The sequence below is a fragment of the Pteropus alecto genome, unplaced genomic scaffold (genome assembly GCF_000325575.1).
Source record: "Pteropus alecto unplaced genomic scaffold, ASM32557v1 scaffold157, whole genome shotgun sequence".
Classification (NCBI taxonomy): domain Eukaryota; kingdom Metazoa; phylum Chordata; class Mammalia; order Chiroptera; family Pteropodidae; genus Pteropus; species Pteropus alecto.
In genome coordinates this window covers 3,613,692-3,639,357 of record NW_006440626.1, presented here as the reverse complement: position 1 = coordinate 3,639,357, position 25,666 = coordinate 3,613,692, and the positions used below count along the sequence as shown (strand labels likewise).

The window sequence follows — 25,666 nt, the reverse complement described above, 5'->3', positions numbered from 1 at the left end:
CTACAATAACTGCCATAATAGTGGCAGGTAAACAGAGTTTGATGGTTAAAGAAGACTCATAGGACCCAAATGACAATGCTTACAAATCTACAGTTATTACAGGAAAAAGGCACAGTATAGCAACAGCATTAGCATAGGAATACCTCTCCCAGCCAGTGGCTGTCTATATCACAGCAAGCCTCAGAGAAGCCAGCTGCAGGCTCCTATTGTCCCCCCTCAGTAAGAGCTGGGCAGGATGCATTTTCTCTTGTGGGCCAAGAACCACAGGTGCATGCGTGGAACACTTGGGAATCAGGTAGCTCCGAATGGCATCTCAGCTAGGTGTTTTTGATTTTGGTCATATTGACATATTTCTGCTACGTAACAACAAAGCCCTTCGGAGTTCTTATGGAGACCACGTACAAACCATTAATCTCACTGACAGTATTGACAAGCTGATACAAGCTGCTCTGAAACTCCTCTCAACACTATTAATCAGTATGTTTCAGGCCTTGACCAGGAGTAGATCCAAGCAGAAACTAAAACAGCGCAAGCTAACTCCAGGCCCACAGGACTTAACCTCGTAGCATAGTAGCATGCAAGCATTTGAAGGCTACTTTTCTGTGTTCTACCTATAGTCTTCCCCAAGTTAAACATCATTTTCCTTAACTATCTCTCTTACATATTACTTTCCCTCATTTGGTAATCCTCCTCAGTATGCGCTCTGAGGAGTTTGTCAGTGTCTTTCTTCAAGTACAGCATCCAGTGTCCTAGCCATGATCAGACCAGCAAAAACTACTTAAAACAAATGTAATATGTCTTTGTCTTCCTTCAAATCACTGATTTTTGAAATGAGGAAGAGAAAAACTAAGAACAGATCTGTGGAATAATGTTTAGGGCTCCAGAGAAATTGGGATCAGTCCAATGATCAGATATGTTTGGGTAAGGTGTAAAATCAGCTATAAACCTACCTAGGAGTATTCTGATTCACACTTCTGTCACTTGTTATCCTGAGAGACTGTTTTAAGTGTTGTGCTAAAATTTAGAAGTATTAAATTGTGCTTTTCCTTTTATCTACTAACCCAATAGAGACATCAGACAGAGAAATAGAATTTGGCCTTACTTTTCTTAATAAACTACTTCTAACTACCAGTGATCATATTCCGAGAGTGCCAATTCTGGTCTAGAATGTTTCTGTAAGATTTTTGGATATTTAGGCAAAATACTTTCCTTAAGAATAATGATGTTATATTTGTGTTCAGCCCAAACAAAAGTTTTCCTTCTTTTGGGGAACAAGCCAGATACAATTTGTGTGCATGTGATACTGATCAGTTGGACTTTTTGCACTCTAGTTTGATTTAAAATAAGTAAAGGACCTTGCCACTAGAGTTTAGTAACCTTTACAAAGAGGAGAGATAGTAGAATGTGTGGGCAGGATAAAAGTGGGGTGCAAGATAGTAGAATGTGTGGGCAAGATAAAAATGGGATGCGAGTCAGACCTCATCTAGGTCAGATCTCTCCTACAACCGAACATACGTCTGTCCTGCCTCCTGGACATATATACCTGAATTTCCCATAATTATCTAAACATATGCCCTACCAGTTCTATCAAACCTAATTCTCCTCCTGTATTCTAATTCTCCTCCTGTATTCTTTTTCATGGTTATAACAGCGACCTCCACCTAAATGCTTTAGATGTAAATGTGAAAGTTATCTAGATAATTGCTTCTCCCCAATGCTGAAATCAAATTACCTGGTCCCCAAGTACACTCCTAGGGAGGCAAAATAGTGTGGTAGAAAACAGACCTGTTAATACCAAACTGCATTATTTGGGCCTGCACCTAGTATGGTAAAACATCTAGTATCCTTTTGCTGTCGCCTTGTGCCCATTATTGCCTGAGTCTAACTCACTCTAGCCAGTGATCTTTATAAATCTGACTGTCCCTCTCCCACTTAAAGTTCTTCGGTGGCTTCTTGTTTTGGGGATTGAATTTCAGCATGCTCACTCAAGACCTCTCATGGCCCGGCCCCTCCTGCCTACCCTTCCAGCCTCGCCGCTCATTCTTCCACATGGGCTTGACACCGTAGCCTTACTGGACTCTGAGATGGGTCGTGGTTTCGTGTCACACCTTTGCCGGGAGTGCCCTTTCCCTGCTCTCCAAATGGCACGATCTCAAACATCACGGTCTCCCTACCCTCACACCGTCATCTGCATGTGGCCACACGCACAGGAAACCTTTATGAAACCATTTTCGTTTTGTGTCTGCGTTCTCCTTTCTCCACAGCTGTGTAGCATCCATCCATAATGTGTTCTGATTATGAGATGCACAGCGTGAAATCCAAAGAACACTCACTTTACACTTGGAAAGAATCAAAACACAAACATTTAAATAGCACCTGGTGAAATAAGACGATCAAGTGTTAATGAGGAATATGGGCTACCTCGTGACAAGACGACCCTAAGAAGAAGTGGCAGTCATACAGTCTGTCTTTGATCTTTATAGGAAGGACATCACATACACAGTGAAGAGAGGTAGCACTTAAACCATGTGCCATATATACTTGAATCGTCTGTGAAGAAGTGGCCTCATAGGAGGCATAGGCATTACAAAAAGAAATAAAGCAAAATCAGGCATTTGATTGCCGAGGGAGCCAGAGGAACTTCTCTACTCCGTTTAGTCTGCACAGCTGTGTAAAGGGGCCGTGACTGTAAAAATTCTCTGTGCTATTCAGTAAAGGTTCGAAAGGAAATTAATAAAAAGTGAACGAGCCTCACTAGAAGTACCACACTTTTAGTTTTGTTTTGTTTTAACTTCACACTAAAAATACAGTGCTAACTAGTTAATTATCAACATTTGTGTATTTATAAAAATAAGTATCCATTAACTAATTTTAATTGCTAATTCATTCAGCTAATGTTAATTAAGTACCTACTATGGTGCCGGCCATTGCTCTGGGCTCTAAGGACACAGTGGTGAGCAGAACAGACTGTTCATGGGTCCCTGTCCTCAGTCTACATTCTAAGTTGAGGTGAGATAGTAAACAAACATAAATAGTCAGCTGGAATTAAATGCCATGAGGGAAAATGAAGCAGAGGAAGGGGAGAGAGTTTGATGCGAAGTGCTCATTTAGATAGGGTGGTCAGAAACAGCCTCTCTCAGGACGAATCATTAGGGGAGCCATCAGAATGAGAAAAAGGAGCAAGCCGCATAGATGTCCCCACTGCCAGCCTACTCGCTTTTCCTCTATTGGGGTTACGGTGATTTCATTACCCTGTACACTGAGAAATGTTATGAAAAATCTTTTTGCACATTGCATTCATTTTTAGACTATAACGACACGAGAGAAATTCCTTGCTAGTTATATATGTAGATGCCTGTGCAACTGATTTGTATTTATCCCACAGACATCGAAAATTATATAGCTGACAGTTTCCCTTTTCGTGTATGTTTATAAATATAGAAAACACATACACATACAGTGTGGCTATCACAGAGAATTAATTAAAACACTTATACTGTAGGCCAGTATTTCTCAACTAGGTAGGGGCAGGGAACATTGGGCAGTTTCCGATTATCACAGCTGGGGAGCGCTCCTGGCTTTCTGTACTGAACAGGACAGTCCCCACAACAATAACACAAAAACTCCAGCCCAGAATGTTAGTGCCGCTGAGGTTGGGAAACTCTACTGTAGACCGGACCATTCGATCCAGAATTTCATACGTTCTAAAGCTGCGGAAGCATGTGTTTCCATGTAGCTTATTCCAGGATACAATGTATGTTCAACCTGGGAAGGCTGAATCTGTCATCAGTCAGACATTCCTGAAAGCAGTGTTTTTCCTTTTGGAAATCGATGTTATCATGCCCACAAAGTCACAACTTCGGGTGGACAAAATTGGGGGAAAGGGTGCCTTTCATTTGAGCTCCAATGTTTTGAATGTTTGAGTAGCAACATAGTTAAAACGAGACTGTTCTTTTCATCCTCCTCTTTGCAGGCTTTTATAGAAACCATGTTTGCCAGTAAAGCGCCCGTGGAGGAAAGTTTTCTTTATGCTAAGGTGAGCTGCAAATGCCTGGGAAGTTTCCGTTGGAGGCAAATGTAATTTCATTGATTTGCAGATGGCATCCAGTTGGCTTCCACTGGAAGTGACTCGGGTATCAGTGGAGAGGATTTGGTTCTTAAATGTCACTGGTAATTTATTAGATGAGTCTAAACTATGCAGAGCTACAGTTAAATGAAGAAATTGCAAAGCAGAACTGATGAAGGAGGAAAGGTTTACACAATGTGAGATGAGATGAACGCTGTTTAAGTAAATGTACAGGAAGAGAGTCGGAAGTAGTGCTGGAGGCGGTAGCGGATGCTCGCCGGTCTCCAGCTCCATCCTCGGACATAGCAAAATCAGTAGAGTTTGCCATTCGCCTATTAGCCTTTTTCACTTTTCCAGAGCATGTAGAGTGACAGCTATTTGAAAGATTGGTATTAGTCATTCAGAACTGCTGTTTAAAATGCAGCCATATTCTAGCGTTTATCTAAATAAGACTAAACAAACAGTAACTTTACATGACTATCTCTTTACTCAGCCTTGATCATAGGTATTCTGTGTCTTCTTCCGAACGTAACGATTTGAAAATCATAGGGAATTCAAGCACTCAGAAGAGAGAACAGGTTTAATAATAGGGTTGAATAATAGGATCGAGATGAGAATAAAAGAAGTGACCTGAAATTATAGCAAAAAATGTTTGGTGGGAGCCGATAAATAGTTTTTCAATAATGACTTAAGATAAGTACTTAACTGGAGGTATGGGCCGCTGAAGAAAGCCTGGGCTGGGCTGGCCCTAAGAAAATCCTTTCTTCTGTCATACTTTCAGTCATGCTTTGCTGCTGTCTTTCAGTTTGAATTTGAATGCCGGGCCCGTGGAGCAGACATCTTAGCCTACCCACCTGTGGTTGCTGGAGGTAATCGGTCAAACACTTTGCACTATGTGAAGAATAATCAACTCATCAAGGTACACAAAGTGCCCTTCAGTGCTGCTTCCTCTGGGTCCAGGTGCCCTACTACAGAATTGACTCACCTCATGGTCCCCTAACCTTCAGCTTTTACAAAATAACTGTCATTTATAAAGTACTTTATGGTTTATAAGATGCTCTTACAGACACAATCTCATTGGATACTCACATTAGTGCGGTGAGAAGGGCAGTTATTAATGTGCCTGTTTAATAGGGGAGGGAAATAAACTTTAAAACAGTGGTCAACTCAGTAGCGCAAAGCCAAGTATTCTACGCTAAAGCCTCTGCTCATTTCATTTTTTAACACTCCTTCCCTAAGGACTTGTAGCAACAGTGGGCCAAGCATAAGGGAGAAGACAGATTTTAAGAATGCCATGTTAGCTGTGAAAGTACTTAACCTTTTATGGTTTTCTCCCCAAATGACTATGCAAGTAAAGAATTCTGTATTTTTTTTATTAATTTGTTATCTATTTTAATATTCAGTAAATTCAAAAGAGTAAATATAGCAAACAAGTAAATTAGACAGCATAATTTTTTTAATGAATATTCGCAAACCATCACTCAATTCAAGAGCTAGAATGTTACCGGTACCTTGTATCTACTTGTGTAACTTGGTGCTCTACTGTCCTACTGCCTCCCTCCCACGGGTAGCTAACTGGTATCCTAAATTTTTTTGTTTGTCGTTCCCTTGATTCCCTTGAAAAAATGACTTGTATCACATATACATGATTCTCAAAACAATATTGTTATTTTTTACTCATAAGTATAAAATAATACTAGTTGTTTTCTAACAGAGAATTTATTCTATCATTTTGCCAGAAACGAAAACCACATCTATTCTTAAAAGTTGCCATTACTATACATGGAATCATTTGACCATTATTCTGTGTTCAAGTTCTGTGCTTATTTAGATATGAATAAGATATGCCCTGTCTTCAAGTGTATAAATAGATAACTAAAACAAAACATGACAAGTAGTAAGATAGAGATATACCCAGAGGTTTTTGCTTCCCATGTATTTTGACGAAGGAACAGAAGGGGAAATGATATTCCAAAGTTAAATGGTTAAGGGTAATTGTATTTGAATAAGGCCCTGGATACCAACTTACACAGGATTTTGTTAATTAACATAATAACGGTAACATTTTGATGTGCTGTGTTTACACCTAGTCATTCAAACTCAAGCAGTCTGGTTCCAGAGCCTATGCACTTAACCCTATGCAGTGGCACCTTTCTTGAGCCAATGTGAATTCTTTTGAAAAATTTAGATGCTGTTTCTTGTGAGAAGGAACCAGAGATCAGTCTCTTTTAAATTAGTATGAAAAAAAATGTGTGTGTGTGTGTGTGTGTGTGTGTGTGTGTGTGTATGTCTGTGTAATAAAAAGCACAAAGGGTTTAAATTAGAAGAAACAACTGACAATCATGAGGTCACCTACTTTGATCTAACTTTTGTTCCAGGATGGAGAAATGGTGCTGCTGGATGGGGGTTGTGAGTCTTCTTGCTACGTGAGTGACATCACCCGTACCTGGCCTGTCAATGGCAGGTAAGGCTTATACGAATCCCACTGCTTCTTAGGAACATGGATATTTTTGTAATAAATAACTAAAGAAATATACAGTTCCCCTCTAGCTCAGGTTAACAGCCTTTGCAAAACTCCTGATTATTTTCTAAGACTGTTTTATTCATCATATCATAGGATCAGGCCCCTAGAAACACCTGCTTAACACACACACACTAAAAAAGATAAAGTTTTTATTTTCTGATTACAAAAATAATATTTAGGTTGTAGTAGAATAGTTTGGCTGGATTAACCCTCCACATATAATTATAAAATCTGGGCAAAATATTAAAAACAAGTATTGAAAGGCACCAGAGAGCTTTCAGAAACTGGCAGAAACTGCATAAAAGTCTGTCCTTGAAAGAACTGTGATGGGTGGTTAGGGCTTTTTGCCTGAGGATACGTCCCCAAGCCACATAGCGTGGGCAGCAGAAAACCACAGCCTAATTGGTTTAAAGTATCAGAGGATAGAGTTAGGTGCTGGCAGCACAGCCAGAAGGATGAGGGAAAATCCTGAAAGAGCAGTTTCTGCAGACAGGGTGAGCCCCAAAATCTGCATATAAAGTATTCCCGAATCCTTGTCTGATCACTAAATTATGTGTTGAAGGAAACCCCAGGAAGCTCACCAAATACCAGCAACTAGAAATTCAAAGGACTGAGCAAAGATTTTAGTTGCTTCCCACTGAGAGCAGAGTTTGCATCCTGAATCCAGCCAAGTTAATGAAGTCACTCTTTAAAAGAACTTTACAGAATTCTAGAATCTCTACATTGTATCATTTGTAATTTCCAATATTCAATTAAAAAAAAAAATAACAGTAGACATGAGAAGAATAAGGAAAATGTGACCCATAATCAAGAAAAACATAGTCATTGAAAACAAATGCTAAAGTACCCTGATATCCCAATTAGCAGACAAGGACTTTAAGGAAGCTACCATAGGTATGCTCAAGGAGTTAAAGGAAGATATAAGCACAATGAGTGAACAAATGGGGAATCCTCCAGGTAATGGTAACTGTAAAGTTAAGATAATGATTACGTATTGTGAGCACTGTAATTATTATGAGATACACAGAAGGGGCTTCCTTGGTAGTCGGCCAGGTTCAGTTTTTTAATCTGGCTGGTGTTTAACTTATAATTTCTTAAGGTATATATTAAGTTTGTTTGGCTTTCTCTATCTGTGTTTTGGTTTACAATAAAAATTAGCCAAAAAAAATAGAAATTCTAAAGCTGAAAAGTATGACCAAAATGGAAAATTCAGTAGATTGATTGGAGGCAGCAGAAGCCAGTGAAGTTGAAGAGAGATAGAAATTATTCAGTCCAAAAAACAGAAATACATTTTAGAAAAACGAACAAAACCTCAGAAACCTTTGAGACATTTTCAAGCCATGTAAGTGAAGGCCTAGAAATTGATTATATTGACATTTGTAGAGCACCACACCCACCAACTACAGAATACACATTCTTTTCAAATACTTATGGAACTTCGCTAAAATAGACCATTTGCTGGGCCGTGAAACAAGTCTTGGTTTCAAAAAACTAAGGTCTTACAGAGTATGTTCTCTGAGTACAATGGAATTAAATTAGAATGTCTCAGCAATAAGATATATTTTTCAATCTCCACATGTTCGGAAATTAGTGAATGCATTCTAAATAACTTGTGGGTCAAAGAAGCAACCACAAGGGAAAGGGAAGAAACCACAAAGCATTTCAAATTGAGTGATAATGAAAATACTGCATATCAAAATGTGCGGGATACAGCAAGGCTTAGCTTTAATTAGAATGCTTTTATTAGAAAGAAGAAAGGTTTAAAATCAATAATGTAAGCTTCCACCTTAAAAAGCTATTAAAAAGATGAGCAAATTAAACCCAGAGTAAGTATGAGGAAGGACATAATGAAGATAAGACCAAAATATCAATGAAATAGAAAAAAGACAAACAGTAGAGAAAATTAACAAAGCCAAATGGTTATTTCCCTATATAGATGAATCAAATTGATAAACTCCCTAGAAAGAGAAAAAGAGGGAAAATACAAATTATCATAGTCAGGAATAAAAGGTGATATCACTATAAATCTTGAAGATATTAAAAGGATGATAAGATAATATTACGAACAACTGTATGTATTCATCATGGTTAGTCACTGAGGAAATACAAACTAAATGCAACCACCGCACATCTGCTAGAATGGCTGAAAGCGTTGGCTGTGATGTAGTGCAACTGGAACTTGCGTGCATTGCCCTCGGTAATGAAAAATGCTACAGTTACTTTGGGGAAAAAATAGCAGTGTCTTATAAAGTTAAGTAAACACTGTTTCTTTGACCTAACAAGTTCACTTCTAGGTTTTGAGCTAAGAGAAATGAAAACACTGGTCCACAAAAAGACTTGTACAAGAATGTTCACAACAGCTTTAATTCATGATGGCCAAAAACTGGAAACAGCCTAACTCCATCAACAGGAGAATGAATAGACAAATTGTGGTCTATTCATACCATGGAATAACACTCATCAATAGAAAGGAACAAACTACTGATCAGAATAACATCGTGGATATTATGTTTCATGAAGGAAGCTGAACACAAAAGAGTACATATTATACATGTTGATTCCATTTATATGATGTTCTAAAACAGGCAAAAGTAAAGTGAAAATAATCAGAATGGCATTTACCTCTGGAGGTGAGGGTATTGATTAGAAATAGACATGGACTTTCTGAGGGGATGGCAGTGTTTTGTATCATAGGGAAGTGGGTCTGGATCAGAATTCTCCAGAGAAATAGAACCAATAGGATAGGATATATATAGATATAGTTTTAGATATATAGATATATATCTATACATCTATATATCTATGTATCTATATATATATATTCTGTGTGTGTGTGTGCGTGCGTGTGTGTGTGTGTGTGTAGGTTGGTAGGTAGGTTGATTGATTGAAAATGATTGATTGATTTTAAGGAATTGACTCACATTTGTACAGCCTGGCATGTCTGAATTTTGCAGGACAGGCTCACAGGCTGGAAACTCGAGCCAAAGTTACTGTTGCAGTCTTGAGGCAGAATCCAGTAGAGCAAGGCGGTTCTAGCACTTGAGTTCACTTAGCGTAGGCTCCTTTTTTGTCCATCCTTCAGCCAGCCAACCAAATAAACTGTTAGAGGCTTTCTGACCCCTCGAGCTACAACATCAAATCCAGACTCTCTGCTTAGGGGATTCATACCAAAAATTCAGCCTGATCCGACTTAATGTTCCTTCTACCATTATTCCACACGTTGATATCCATTCCCACACATTTCATAACAATACTTTTCATGACCTGCGGGGGTAGAGTCTAGTTAAAGGTCTAGAAGCAGCTAGGCAAATGCCTACAGGAAGATACTTACAGATTCTCAGTCAAAACAGGATTAATAGAAAAACTTAGGGGTTCCATCCTAGATGGACGGAAGGGCTACTTCTACTGGCAGAGAAGACTCAGCAGAATTTGGGAGTTCAGTGTCCCTAGCTTCATCAGGATTGGTACATCCTTTTGTGCCAGAATTATACAACTCAGATTTGTGCATTTCGGTGTATGTAAAATTTACATTTAAAAATCTGTTTTAAAATATTTGGTAATACTGTAGTGGGGTGGAGTATGGGTACAAACAACAATGTTGATAACGGCTAAATGTGGGAGATGGATATGTAGGTGTTCATTAACCATTATGTTGTTATATTTAACTATTCCTATTTTAGGGGACATTTAGATTGTATCTATTACAATTTTTAAAATCATCACAGTGAACATTTTTCTAAATTCGGCTTTTTTTAAATTTCAAATATTTTCTTAGGAAGGATTCTTAGAGCAGAATTACAAGCTCGAATTTTATGAGCATCTTTGAAGGCCTTTGAGTTAATTGGCTATACTAATTTACACTCCCATCAACAGTGCATGAAAGTACATATCATATACAACCCTAGCTTAATTTTTTCTCATTTTCTCCCATAATTGCTAAAGAAATTATTATTCTATAATAATTTGAGGTAGTTACACAGTATGCTTCTCCCACAAGATGGCAGCACATTCTGGACACCTAGAAACTGGTAAGTTACTAGTAACCAAAATATCGACCAGTTGACCCCACGACATCTTCGCCTATGAGAAGTGGATCCCTAAGCTTTTTTCTTTTTTAATAATAAAAAAATGGAAAGGATCAAGGGTGAGCCTGGTCTGGCTCTGCAACTGCGTTCATGGCTGGCGCATCTTCTGGCCCCACCTTGTGTATACCTGCTATTTGAAGGAAAGATTGTTTCTGCCCCGGCTTGAAGAGTTATTGTTCTTCCTGTTGAGCATTCAGAGTATGATTAAAGTAACAATATGTGGGTACTGATTAAATGTCTACAGTGCCCCAACATCATCACCTTGCCCTTTTTCTAATCAAACTTAGAAGCAAATATCAAAAAATAGTTCCACAGCTGAAACCTTTTTTTTTTTTTTTTTTAAAGAAAGTTTATATGGCCCATACTGCTAGACAGAAAAGGACCAGGTCCTGGGGCATGAAGTCTGAACCGCCAGCAACAGAGCTAAATGGAGAAGGCAACGTATCTGCCATCCTAGAGTTGATGGGCACTTTTACACATTGGGTTTTGGGGAAGAAAGATGTAAGTTGCTTTGAAAGAATTTACACTGGCTACAGATGAGGAGGGTGGTGGGAAAAAGTGAAGCAGGGGCAATTCTGTGATAGGGGCACAGTCCATAAGGAAGAATTATTTACTATTGATTGGTTACAGGCAACAGTCCCATGCATGCATATGCAAGGTGCTGTGGCATCCGTGGTCCTAATGGATGCCTGGAGGTTGATTCAGAGCTCCCACACATTCGGATATGAGCAGTCTTTTGTTCGTTGGCCCACAGCTATTAACTGGTTAACTATTCCTGTCCCTTCCTCTCACTCTCTGGCCACTGTAATTTAATTTATGGCATCTCAGAATTTTTCTCTTGTCACAAACTTCCTGCAATGTCAGATAACTCAAATTTGAGTTCTTCGGTTTTCCTGTCCCCAGGTTCACAGCACCTCAAGCAGAACTCTATGAAGCTGTTCTAGAGATCCAGAGAGATTGTCTGACCCTCTGCTCCCCCGGAACAAGCTTGGAAAACATCTACAGCATGATGATCACCCTGACAGGACAGAAGCTGAAAGAGTTGGGGATCGTAAAGAACATTACGGAGAATAATGGCTTCGCGGTATTTCACTTTTTTTGACTTCAGCTCTCCAGAACACCTGACATGCTGCTCGGTTTTAGTCTATGTAATGCTAATTAGATTTAGAAATGGTCTTTGTGATTCTTCATGGGTAAGAGGGACATAGATCGCGGATTAAAACAAAGGGAGTCAGTACTAACTTCTCCCACAAGATGGCAGCACATTCTGGTTCATTGCATACTGTGTAACTACCTCAATCATCAGAAAACATAAAATGAAGTCTGGTGTAGACAGGGTGGTAAAGGACACAAAAAGAAGGATAGGTTAACTCTTAATTCTTCTGTGGTGATTTTGAAAAGGTAGAGGTCAGAGGGGAGAGTGTCTGTTGTTTCAGTGACATTAAAGTCAAGACTTTAATAGTATCCTCAAAGGGCCTTGTCTTCAGTGAATTTCATCTGCATCCAAAATGTAATGATGTTCAGTAAAAATGTAAAGCCTCATCTTTAAATTACAATGCCAGGTGGTCAAGCCAGACAGACCATTAAGGCATCTCCATCTCCAAGGTTAGGCTGCCAGGGTTTCTTTTGCCAATAGTAAAGAAGCTATAAATTCCTCCTGCTCAGGCTAGCAAATCTTTAATTAATGGATAGAAATATCCAGGCCACTAAATACCTAATAATTACTGTGTTATCTGATGTTTCATGGCAACTCCACAAGTTGCTTTGAGATACTTAGTCTCCAGGGTAGACTTCCTGAGAGGGATGTGCGAACATTGAAAAGAACTATTCTAACATAATCATCCTCCATCCCCCAAGAAAAGAGATTTTCATTTGCCACAGTCATTACTGGGGTTGTCCAAGGTCTCATGTGTGTAGTATATTAAATGGTAGGAATGGAAATGTGAGTAGTTAGAATGCCTTAGAATGCCATTGGCAGAATTGCATAGAGAGGTGGCAGTTTACCAGATCTCTTAAGCACTAGCCCAGGACAGGTTAAACATAAGGGGCAGAACCCGGGGGGAGATAGATAGTAACACATACCTCACTGATTTATACATGCGCGACTTTCTCCGTAAGGGGTCATTGCTCTGAAACACTGTGGCAATTATTTTTTCCAGGCTGCTCGAAAATACTGCCCTCATCATGTTGGCCATTACCTTGGGATGGATGTCCATGACACTCCAGACATGCCCCGTTCCCTCCCTCTGCAACCTGGCATGGTGATCACAGTGGAGCCAGGTAAGGGGCGATGCTAGCATAGCAGCCTCTGACCCCTCGGGACACGTAATAGTAGTGTCAGATAGAAAAGTAAACATCATTTATTTTTACCTGAACCAACATAATCTCATTAAAAGACAGGAAAATGAGTCTTTTTGATGTAGAAGGGAATTTCATTTTAGATTTTTCTCAAGCTTTCTTATTTAACATCACACAGTCTGTCTAATTTGACTTCTCCAGTAAACAGATGGAGACCACTTTCTGTAGGTAGATATTGAGAAATAAATCATTTTTTTAAATAATTATTTTTTAATTACAATTTTACAATATTATTAGTTTCAGGTATACAACATAGTGATTAGACATTTATATAGATTATGAAGCAATCACTCTGATAAGTCTAGTACCCATCTGACATCATACATAGTTGTTACAGTATTATCGATTATATTCCCCGTACTATATCTTATATCCCTGTGACTATTTTTATAACTGATAGTTTGCACATCTTGATCCCTTCCCCTTTTCCACCCATCCTCCAACCCCCCTCCCATCTGGCAACCATCAAAATGTTCTCTGTATCTATGAATTTCTGTTTTGTTTGTCTATCTTGGCTTTTTTAGGTTTCTCATATAAGTGAAATCACACGGTATTTGTCTTTCTCTGTATGACCCATTTCACTTAGCGCAGCACCCTCTAGGTCCATCCATGTTGCAGATGGCAAGATTTAACTCTTTTTTATGGCTGCTTAATATTCCATTTATATATGTGCCACTTCTTTATCCTTTCGTTCATCAGTGGTCACTTAAGCTGCTTTCATATCTTGGCCATTGTGAACAATGCTGCAATGAACATAGGGATGCATGTTTTTTTGAGTTAGTTTTTGGGTTTCTTCGGATAAATACTAGAAAATGGAATTGCTGGGTCCTTCTTTGTCTGTTGTTATAGCCTTTCATTAAAGTCTTTTGTCTGGTACAAGTATTGCTACCGTAGTTTTTTGTGTTTGTTTGTCTCCTTTTTCATGAAATACTGTTTTCTATCACTTTACTTTCAGTCTCTGTCTTTCAATCTGAAGTGAGTCTCTCGTAGGCAGCGTATATAAGGGTCTTGTTATCCATTCACACACCCTATATCTTTTGATTGGAGCATTTAATCCATTTACATTTAAATAGTAATTGATAGGTATGTAGTTTTTGCTATTTTATTATTCATATTTTTGACATTTTTTTCCTTCTTCTTAAAGCTCTTTAACATTTCTTATAATACTGGTTTGGTGTTGATGAACTTCTTTAGCTTTTTCTAGTTTGGGAAGCTCTTTTTCTGTACTTCGATTCTAGATGATAGCTTTGCTGGGTGGAGTAATCTTGGTTGTAGATCCTTGCTTTTCATCACTTTGAATATTTTATGCCAGTCCCTTCTGGCCTGCAAAGTTTCTGTTGAGAAATCGGCTGACAGTCTAATGGGAGCATCTTTGTAGATAACCAACTGCTTTTCTCTTGCTGCTTTTAAGATGCTCTCTTTGTCTTTAACGCTTGGCATTTTAATTATGATGTGTCTTGGCATGCGCCCCCTTGGGTTCATCTTATTTGAGACACTCTGCCCTTCCTGGACTTGCATGTCTATTTTTTCTTTGCTAGGTTAGAAGTTTTCCGTCATTATTTCTTTAAATGGGTTTTCAAGTCCTTGCTCTCTCTCTTCTCCCTATGATGCGAATGTTGGTACACTCTATGTTGTCCAAGAGGCCCCTTAAACTAGCCTCACTTTTTGTATTCTTTTTTCCTTTTGCTGTTCTGATTGCATGTTTTCTGCTACCTTATTTTCTAAATCGCTGATTAAGTCCCCTGCTTCATCCAATCTACTGTTTGATTCCTTCTAATGTATTGTTCATTTCAGTTATTGTATTCTTCATCTCCGACTGGTTCTTTTTCTATCTGCTCTATCTCCATTTTTATATTTCCTATCTTTTTGTTGAAGTTCTCACTGAGATCATTGAGCATCCTTATGACTACTGTTTTGAACTCTGCATCTAATAAATTACTTGTCTCCATTTTGTTTAGTTCTTTTTTCTGGAGTTTTGTTCCAATGGTTCACCATCTGGCATGATGCCAAGCACTGGGCAGATCAGCAGAGAGGTGGCGGCCACAGCAGAGTGTGAAGATCGATATTAGAAGAGTCAACTTTTAAATACTGATGCTGTTTTTATCGTTCTTAGATTTCAGGTGTTTTCATCTCTAAATTGTGTAATTGTAGCTGGGACACGTCTTTTATACCACCTTTCATTCGATGCTGTCTGTGGCCCTTGTACCATCTAGTCCAGTATAATCGGTACCTGGTGCAGTTTCTTTAAAATGAAAAGACTGTCTTCTGTCTGACTTCATGATTAGAAAGGGTTCCTTGGGCTCTTAGAACTTTCCAGATGTTCATTAAACTCTTCCTCTTTAATCTCCTACTTTATATTGTATACATCTGTTACATTTATGGCTTATGTGAAAGGGCTTATTTGAATATTTCTGCAGCTTCTGGTTGTTCAGGCTAATCATTGCTAAATAAGTATTTTTAAAATACATTTTAAAATACCTTAGATCTTTATTTTAGGAAAGTTCCCTTTTTCTAGGAGCCTATTAGGCAGACAGATGCATTTATATAATCTACTGATTCCCAGCATATACTAACATACTCATAAGTAACTTTAGTAGCCCGTTTGAGCCACTAGAATGTGACAGAATCATGATCAACATTATTGTAGTTTTATGGAGCCTGTAATCTAGCATATAAAATAACTATAATTTAAAAAAATAATAAAATAAAATAAAGTAACTATAATAATAGTTCTAGTAATGATAGCCAACATTTATTGACGATTATGTACCAGACACTTTTGCTTGTATTATCTCGTTTAATCTCCACAGCTCTAGGTAGATACTGTTAAGATCCCAGTTTTACAGACGACTTGTAACACAGAGAGGTTAACTTTCTTGCCTGAAATCAGTCAGTTACTTCCATTTATGAATAGCACATTCTTTATTTCTACTCCGTAGGCATTTATATTCCAGAGGATGACAGAGATGCCCCAGAGAAGTTTCGTGGTCTTGGCGTACGAATTGAGGATGATGTAGTGGTGACTCAGGACTCACCTCTCATTCTTTCTGCGGATTGTCCCAAAGAGATAAGTGACATCGAACAGATATGCAGCAGGGCCTCTTGACCCCCATTGCACACCACAAGCATCTCAGGTTCAAGAAGGGCGCACGCTGGCATCCGTGCACATGTGCTTTCTGAGTGTCTGCGTTTTATGTGTGCTCCATTTGGGAGTTCAGCGGTCGTATGAATGTATGTAGTTGTGTATGTGGTCTTTTTTGTTTTAAGTTACTAGAAATCTGCAAAATAGAATTTCTGTTACTGTAACTTTAGTGGCATTACTTCTATAGAATTAATGACCCAGGCAAGCTTAATTTTTAAACAAAGAAAGATCGGGTTACATGTGTCCATGCATTCTAGTTAACATATTTAAATGTATAGAAAATTCCTTTTTTCCAGGTCTTTTCCTTTCTGCGCTTTTGTTAAGACCCACCTAATATTGTTACGATGTTTGTGTGATGCTTATATTTTGAGCAAATCACCAAGGTCTCTGCCTACACTAAAAGCCACCCAACAGTGATTGTGTGTGGTCACTACATACCTTCCATAACTCCTGCCCACCTATTCCAGAGCCTGCTTATCTTCTGGAACCACACAAAGCCCTCGTGGGTACTGGTGTCCCGTGTTCTCACCGTTCAGCCACAGTCCAGATTCCAGCAACATTAGCTAACAAAGCAGTTTTGAGCCTCTCTTGTTATGTGGTTGCCGAGGGCCTGGAAAGTATTTTGATTCTTGATGAAAAAGGAAATGGAAGAGAAAGAGAAGTGCATAGCTGTCTGCTACAGATCCAGTTCTCCATCCCTCTGTTCTTAATCCGAAGATGATTCCTTTCCCAGACATCCATGCTTCCTTTAGAGATGCTCAATGCCTGACCTCATAGCGCGCCCTTGAGCTGCTGCCCTGGCCAAGAAGGACAGGTCCTCTACTTACCCCGTTAAAGTCAGAGGAATGGCACCCAGTTTTCAGAAAGATACTCCTGTTATCATTCTATGATTTCCTCTAGTGCTAACAGGAAATATAGTATGGAACCCACCAAGATCAAATATCCTATGATCCTTGTCTTTGTGTGACAGTAGCATTAAAAGGGCATATTTCCCTCAACACAGCATTGGATGCAATCATACAAGAACTCACTTTGCAAAGTGAACAGCACTGGATTATTGCAGATAATATTTGTGGGAGTTTCTGTCTAAAAGGGAAGCTTTAAGAATTAGTGTGTTCCCCTCCTTTAAACCTGGGTATGAGCCCAAGATGTACAAAACATGCTGATTGTTACCATACATTTGTGGGTTTTTAAGAAAATATTTGTATTCGTGAGGCACAAGCTAGGGGATTAACACTCCCCACAGTGCTAAAGGTTTGCCCATCTTATCAGGAAAACCCAAGGTGCAGAGCCCAAAACAGACAGGCAGTGACTTCATCAGGAGACAAAGATAATGTTGGAAACCAAAGTAATACAAGTGTCCTGACAGTCCTGCAGCTGTGGGAATGGATGGATGCACAGCTGGAGTCGTCATCCCCATGCCTGCCCTCCCTCCACCTTCTTAGTCCTGTGCTGCTTTCTAAAAGGAGGGGGCTAAAACCAAATTCTCAGCTTGTGCTTCTCATTCTCTGGGCCTCTGCGAACCCTTGAATTGGGTTTCTTTTGTTCATTTACAGTCCTGGAATAAGGAATTTCCTTTCCTTCCTGAAAATCATCTTCTGCGGCTTTCAACTTTTTAGCTGAACACCTAGGTGCCTTCTACGTATAGCAGCATACCGAGACACGAAACCGACTCCTTCCAGTTAGACTGCAGTCAGGTTCTGCAGCTGTTGCCAAGTGGTAGTTAGAATGCCGTCGTGGAATTCTGGTGACTTTTAGTTCCTGACCCAGGTATCATTGTCCTTTGAGTCCCAGATTAACCACCACAGCTAAACCTGTCAATCACACTATCAGAACTATCAAGAGATGACACGGTGATCCTCTCAGAGCAGTGTCTTAGGGTCCGTCTGGTGTATCTAGGATTCGAGAGTGACAGTTGTGCAGAGAGCAGGAATCTCACCTAGTTTTTGCCAAACCACAGACACGCTCCACATTTCCCTCCATGTCTAAGTATAATAAATACTTCACATGTATACCAAGCTCACCTGTAATGAAAACCTGGATTTAAAAAAAATCTTTCGAATGTTCCACTGGAATTTTTCTCCTTGAAGTGAATAGATGAGGTCGCATCTTTACGATACAATCTAAATGAAGGTAGCTGATCTACATAGCCTCTGCCACATACTTTTATGTGTTTATTTTAGGAATCGCTATTTTTCACCCTTTTTCAGGAAACACGAACTGTTTTTATCTGAAACAGCAGTGGAAACGCTGGAATAAAAACTCCTTTTCCCAAGTCATAGTACCCAGGTTAGGGAGGTGCTTCTGAGAGTGACTTCATTTTCTTTGTGTACGCCTTCTTTCAGAATATTATTTTCTCATTAATTTTTATAAGGTCAGAAAGGGAAAACTCCTACCATAGATAATTATACTGTAATTGAAATTAAGATCCATGAAACAAGTTAAATCTCCAGATTAAGACATTGTAACTCATTAAAATAGAACAATCGGACTTTTATATTTTTCAAAATGTTCATAACCAGTACCTTCTTCAGCTTTCTTAATAATAGAAAGATTGCAAATGAGACGCATGAGAGCTGCCTCTCCCTCTCCTGTGTCCACGTCAGAGATCACAAGTAAAGCCTAGCGACTGTCCCATCAGTGCAGCTATGGCCTCAGAGTCCTTTGTAACAGTGTTTCTGACAACTGCTACCAATAAAACAGAATAGGAGTTAGACCTTAACTGCCATCCCTCAACCTGCATGTAACAGCTGATAATGTAACTTATTTGTGTGTGTATATTAGAAACTAAGCGAGGGCCGCATAAAGGACCCTGCTTGGAAGAGGTTATTATGGCTTGGTTAATTTTTTTTTATTCTAATTTTCTTAATTTAAGCTGTTTGGGTTTGGTTTTAAGCCCAGGCTAATATACTTCAGGCTGAAGTGTTTAATGCTCCTCATACAATGAGAAGATGAATACATCATGAAACCCTAACACTGGAGCAGAATTCCACAGTCACAAAGCATGTGGGTCCTCCTGACTGCTCTTCTTACCTCTGCCTTTGTGTCACTGAGGAACTTGGGGTGAGCATCAGTATTGTTCAGATCAGGGTCCCCATGAAATCAGGGCCTCTTGGGGTGTGCTTCATGAGGCTCTGAGAGAACTAGTCTTTGTTAGCATTTCTTAATGCTTGGTATGACTTTTGTACAATTATATAAATTCAATTTGGACAAAACGCTGTTACATTTAAGGCTTTGCCCACTGAAAATAAATATGTAATTCCCCAACAAGGGAAAAGCATTTGTTACTGTCATTTCAAAAATAAACTATAAAATGATATAAAAGTATATGGCATGTGTGTTATTTTCAAATTTAGAGTTTACAGCTTTAAATTTGAGAACATTTTGATTTACAAAATATTTTACATAGTATTCATTAACTGCTGTCACAAAATCATAATAGCAAACTGAGATGATCTTGTTAGTCATAGAGAAAAATCAGTGGATTAGATCCAGCCTATTCAAAGATTGACTCAAGGATCTAATGTATAACATGGTGACTATAGTTGATAACACTGTATAATTGAAATTTGTTAATAAGAGAGTAGAACTTAAAGGTTCTCACCAAAATAAAAAAAAAAAGATAAATATGTGAGTTGATGGATGTGCTAATTAACTAGATGGGGGTCATCCTTTCACAATGTATACTTATATCAAATCATCACCATGTTGTACACTTAAATATCTTAAAATTTTGTCCATTATACCTCAAGAAACCTAGGGGGAAAAAGTGGTTTACTCTCCATAAAACTGACCCATAGGTCTTCAGACAGGAACTGTAGCACTTAAGACAACTATAGCCATGAGCATTTTATGAAGGATGAATTTTGTGGGGAAGTAGGATCGATTTGCAAAATTATAAATATGTGAAATTTCTCAGTGAGCCACATAAAGAATCTTAAGAGCAACCATCTCTCTCTCCCTATGAGGAATCCTCTTTAAAATCTGAGGCACTAATGCATGCTTTCCAACATTTTTCACATCCTGGAACACATAAAAAAATTTTTTGCATGGCACAATGGAATAACTTGGAGGGGCTTCGGCATACATACATGTGACTTAGAGAAAAAAAATTCATTACGTATCTTTTATAGAATTCTGATTTTTTAAATTGTACATTTCATAGAAATTTTTAAATTTGTATAACACTTCCAAAAGTTAATTTTTAAAATGTCAATAAAAGACTTGGCTTACTTTTGGTAATGTGACTTTTTTGACAACAGGCTGAAATGCCTACAATTCCTGATTCAGACTTTATAGTGATAATGTCTTCAGTTCTTCATAAAAACCATCTACAAGAAACTCGTTTGCACAAGTAGGTGTCACAACAGTTTAAACTTTTTATGATCATTCAAAAATTTATGATCGAACTGACAAATGGATAAACAAAATATGGTATCTATACAATGAAATATTATTCAGCCTTAGGAAGGAACAAAGTACTGATACATGCCACAATGTGAATGAACCTTGTAAACAGTCTGCTAAGTGAAAGATGCCAGACTCAAAAGGCACATATGCTATGATTCCATTTATATCACATGTCCACAATAGACAAATCTATGGAAACAGAAAGTAGCTTAGTGGTGCAAGGGGCTGAGGATAGAGGAAATGGAGAGCGACTGCTAATAGTTAGAAAGTTTCTTTTTTAGGTGATGAAATGTTCTCAAATTAGATGGTGGTAGCTTCACAACTCTGAATATACTAAAAGCCATTGAATTGTATACTTTTAAAGAGTACTTTATGGTAAATGAATTAAATCTCAATAATCTACAATTAAAATTTAAAGAATGTAATAACTTCCTCTCATTGACAAAATATAATGTGAAATATCTTATAATGTGGATGTCCAGTCAAATTGAAATCTTATAATGTGGATGTCCAATCAAATTGAAATATTTAAATCAAATGTTTCAAAATAATGAAGCTATAACTTGCAGAATGTACATATAGTTTTAGAATCGTCCCCCAGCCCATAGCTTTGACTACAAAGGTCAGACACATCAGTGGAGCAGAAAGCTGGACTGTCTGGAGCTGCACCTGTGAAGAGCTGTGGCCCAGTCTTTAGCCCCATGACACCCAGGGCCAGCATCACTTTAGGTACCTGAAACACCAGCTGCTCCAGTAACTCCATGGCTTCCTTGTCTCTGATGAGCAGCAGTGCACACAACTGTTGGCTGCAGAAGTGGATGGCCAGGTGGTAGTGCCCCTCCTTGGCCATATTTAAGTGAGTCCAGGGCTCCTGATGATAAGGTGAGGAATCCTCTTTAACAGGCTCTGGTTACTCCAAGCTCAATCCATCTGACCATCCTGAGGACAGAGGGGTTCCGTGTCTCCCAGCATACCAATTTCAGGTCACATCACTCGGTATTTTATTTAATATCATAAAATCTAGAATTATACTCACTAGAGCTTACCTTGGACATAAAAATTTGTGGCACTAAGTAAATACTGATCCAAATTTCTACTAGTTTTTAAAGCCCAATGGTTCTGGATAATTGCCACTAAATGCTATCTTTCTTTTCCTAGAAAAGTTGGGGTTGGGAAGCCCACAATGGCATATCAAAAATATTTATAAAAAGTTATCCTGGAAAATGTTATTCAATACTTCATTGCTTAGTGTTTGGTTTTGCTTCTCTGCATGTTACACAGATTAAAATCTTTAAATCTACAGCCATGCTACCCTGATCTTGCTGATCTTACATATTAGTTCTAAGAGTTTTCTTAAAAAGATTCCTTGAGATTTTCCATATAAACTACATGTAATCTAGAAATGGGACAGTATCATTTTTGTTTCTGACTTGTATACCTCTTACTTCCTTATTGCACACGCTAGAAGTTCCAGTACTAGATTCAGTAACAGTGCTCACTTATTGAAGAAGGCCATCCCTGCCACGTTCCCAGCTTTTGGGGGAAAGCATTCAGTATTTCACCATTAAGTATAACATTAGCTGCAACGTTTTTTGTAGGTGCTCTTCATCAAGTTCAGGAAGTTCTCTTCTATTCCTATTTTTCTGAGAGTTTTTATCATGAATGGATGTTGAATTTTTTTTAATGTTTTTTCTATATATTATCATGATCATGTGATCCTTCTTCTTAAACCTCTTAGTATGGCAGAAACCATTGATTGATTTTAAAATATTGAGCCTTACATCCCTGGAAGAAACCATACTGTATCATGGTGAATAATTCATTTTATGTATTGCTGGACTCTACTTGCTAATATTTTAAGGATTTTTGTGTCCATATTCATGATATGTTAGTCTGTTTTTTGTTGGTTTTGTTTGTTTTGTATTATCTTTGTCTAGTTTTGTTATCAGGGTAGAACTAGTGTCATAAAATGAATTGAAAAGCGCTCTTCCAGTTTCTGGGAGAGAATGTGTAGAATGGTTTTAATTCATCCTTAACCATTTGGTAGAATTCTCCAGTAAAACCATCTCAGCCTGGAGATTTCTTTTTTTGGAAGCTTTAAAGTTATTAATTCAATTTCCTTAATAGATATAGGGCCATTCAAATGATCTATTTCATACTGGATGAATTGTGATAATTTGTGTTTTTTAAGCAAATGGTCCATTGTGTCTAAGTTGTCAAATAAGTGTGTAGGCTCTGTGGTATTCCTTTATGACCTTTTTATGTCTGCAAGATATGTGTTGATATCTTCTGTTTCAGTCCTGATACTGTTAATCTGTGTCTTCTCCCTTTTGCCTTTGTTAGTCCTGCTAGAAGTATGTTAATTTTATTGAGCTTTTCAAAGAACCCATTTTTTGTTTCACTGATTTTTAAAATTTTCTGTTTCCAATTTTGTTGATTTTTCCTCTTTATCTCTTTCATTCTGCTTGCTTTGGGTTTATTTGCTCTTCTAGGTTCTTGAAGTGGGAACTTAGATTATCATTTTCCTCTTTTCTAATGTGTATGTTTAGTGCTAAAAAATTTCTCTCTCGGCACTATTTTGGCAGTGTCCATATGTTCTGTTTTCGTTTTCATTCAGCTCAACAGATATTTTTAAAAATTTCCCTTAAGACTTCATCTTTGATCCATTGATTATTTAGAAATTTGTTGTTTAGTTTCCAGATGTTTGTAAAAATTCCTGTTATCTTCTTGTTATTGACTTCCAGTTTGATTTCATTGCAGTTGGAGAATACCCTGTATGATTTCAATTTTTTAAAACTTTTTACAATTTGTTTTATGGCCCAGAACATGGTCTGCCTTGGTATATGTTCCATGGCACCTTAAAAAGAATATGTATACTGCTGATGAAGTTCTAAAATGTTCATTAGATCCCCTTGGTTGATGGCATTGTTGATTCCTTCTATATTCTTGGTTTTCTGGTTGGTTGTTCTAATCCATCGTTCAGAGGGGTGTTGAAGTCTCCAGTCATGATGGTGGGTTTGTCTATTTCTACTTTCAGGTCTATCAGTTTTTGCTTCAAATATTTTGCAGCAGTTTTTTGGTATATATATATTTAGGATTGCTATGTCTTCTCAGTAAATTGACTTTTTAAATGTTCTATAATATCCCTCTGCCCCTCTTTGGTAATTTCTTTTGCTCCAAAGTATACTTTATCTGGTATTAATATAGCCACTCCTGCTTTCTTTTTATTGTTTTCATGATATATCTTTTTCATCCTTTTACTAACTCCCTGCCTATATTATAATATTTGAAGTGAGTTACTTGTACATAGCATATATTGGGTCATGTTTTTTAATCCACTCTGTCAATTTATCTCTTAATTGGTATATTTAGACAATTTACATTTAATATAATTACTGATATGTTAAGGATTAAAGCTGTTATTTTTTATTTTGTTTGCTCTTTGTTTTTCATTTCTGTTTTTGTTTTTCTGCCTTTCTGTGTGTTTCTTGAACTTTTTAAAATTCCATTTTGATTTATCTATAATGTCTTTGAATGTATCTCTTTGTAAGTTTTAAAGTGACTATTCTAGGTATTATATTATATATATATATACATATATATATATATCTTATGACAGTCTACTGATGTCATCATTTCACCAGTTTGAGTGAAGTATAGAATATTTTCTTAAATATTCCCCATTTATTTAGAACCTGATAAAACAATGCTATAATTTTTAATTCAACTGTCAAACATGATTTAAAAAACTCGAGAAGAAAAGCATATTGTATTTACCCATGTTTTTTGTTTCCGATGTTCTTTCTTCTTCCTGATATTCCAAGATTCCTTGTTTTATTGTTTCTTTTCTGTTTAAAGAACTTCCTTTAGCCATTTTTGAGGTAGATCTGCTAGTGACAAATTCTCTTAGTTTTCCTTTATCTGAGAATATCCTGGTTGCCCCTTCAGTGCTGAAGGATATTTCCCCTGGATATAGAATTCTGGGTTGATAGATTTGGGGGTTTTTCTACACTGAAAAAAATACATTGCCACTTCTTTCTGGCCGCCATGGTTTCTAATGAGAAATTCACTGTCATTCAATTTTCTTTTTCAGTAGCTAAGTTGTCATTTTCTCTAGCTGCTTTCAAGATTTTTTCCTTTGTTTTCAGTTTTCAGAAGTTTAATTTTAAAATGTCTTGGCATGAATTTCTTTGGGTGTACCTTGTTTAGGATTTACACAGTTTCTTGAAGCTATAGATTTATGTTTCTTGCCAAATTTGAGAAGTAGTCAACCACTATTTTATCAATTTCCTTTTCAGCCTGGCCCTCTTTGTCTTTTCTTTTTGGAACTCTGATGACATCGATGTTAGGTCTTTTGCTATAGTCCCATAGGTTCCTGAGGCTCTGAAGGTTTTTGTTTTTTTTCAACCTATTCTCTCTTATTCAGTTTGGGTAATTTCCGTTTTCTGTCTTCCAGTATGGTGATTCCCCAGTCCCTAACCCCCATCACTTCCATTCTGTTTTTGAGCCCATCCATTGAGATATTTATTTTAGTTATTGCATTTTTCTAAAATTTCCATTTGGGTCTTCTTTATGTCTTCTATTTCTTTGCTGAGGCTTTCTATTTTCTCATTTGTTTCAAGCTTATGTGTCATAGCTTATTGAACAAAAATATCATTGCTGCTTTAAAGTCTTTGTCAGATAATTCTGACACCTGTTATCTTGGTGTTGACATATATTATTTTCACTATGAAATCTCACAGTTCTTGTTGAGTGATTTTCAAGTGAAACTGGACACCTTTATGAGACTCCAGATTTTATTTAAACCCGTTTTGACTTTGTTTTCCTTGGACAGTGCTCCAGCAAGGGAAGGTGGAAGTAGAAGTCCAGGTTCCTCAGAGTCCCCATTAACACCTAAGGGTGGGAGTTCCAGCTTCCCACATGGTCTCTACTGACACTGCTTGCTGGGTGAAAGTCCTGACTCTCCACTCGGTCTTCTCTTACACCACCCCAGCAAAGAGGGGAAGGGATGCCTCATTACTGCTGGGTGGGAGTAAAAGTCCAGACCCCCTTGGGGTCCCCTCTTATACAAGTACGGAAGG

General features: G+C 37.9%; 1 protein-coding gene across 2 annotated transcripts in view; it reads left to right on the top strand.

Annotated features, from left to right (window-relative positions):
• Positions 1-19,502, top strand: part of XPNPEP3 (X-prolyl aminopeptidase 3) — a 48,129-nt gene extending 28,627 nt beyond the window's left edge. For both annotated transcript variants that reach the window (XM_015593562.2, XM_006917390.3), the window contains 6 exons: positions 3,974-4,036; positions 4,872-4,985; positions 6,445-6,530; positions 11,579-11,759; positions 12,835-12,955; positions 15,973-19,502. In XM_015593562.2, the coding sequence (XP_015449048.1) occupies positions 3,974-4,036; positions 4,872-4,985; positions 6,445-6,530; positions 11,579-11,759; positions 12,835-12,955; positions 15,973-16,139 (732 nt within the window). In that variant the 3' untranslated portion in view covers positions 16,140-19,502. The remainder of the gene's footprint in view (positions 1-3,973; positions 4,037-4,871; positions 4,986-6,444; positions 6,531-11,578; positions 11,760-12,834; positions 12,956-15,972) is intronic.
• The last annotated feature ends 6,164 nt before the right edge of the window (positions 19,503-25,666 follow it).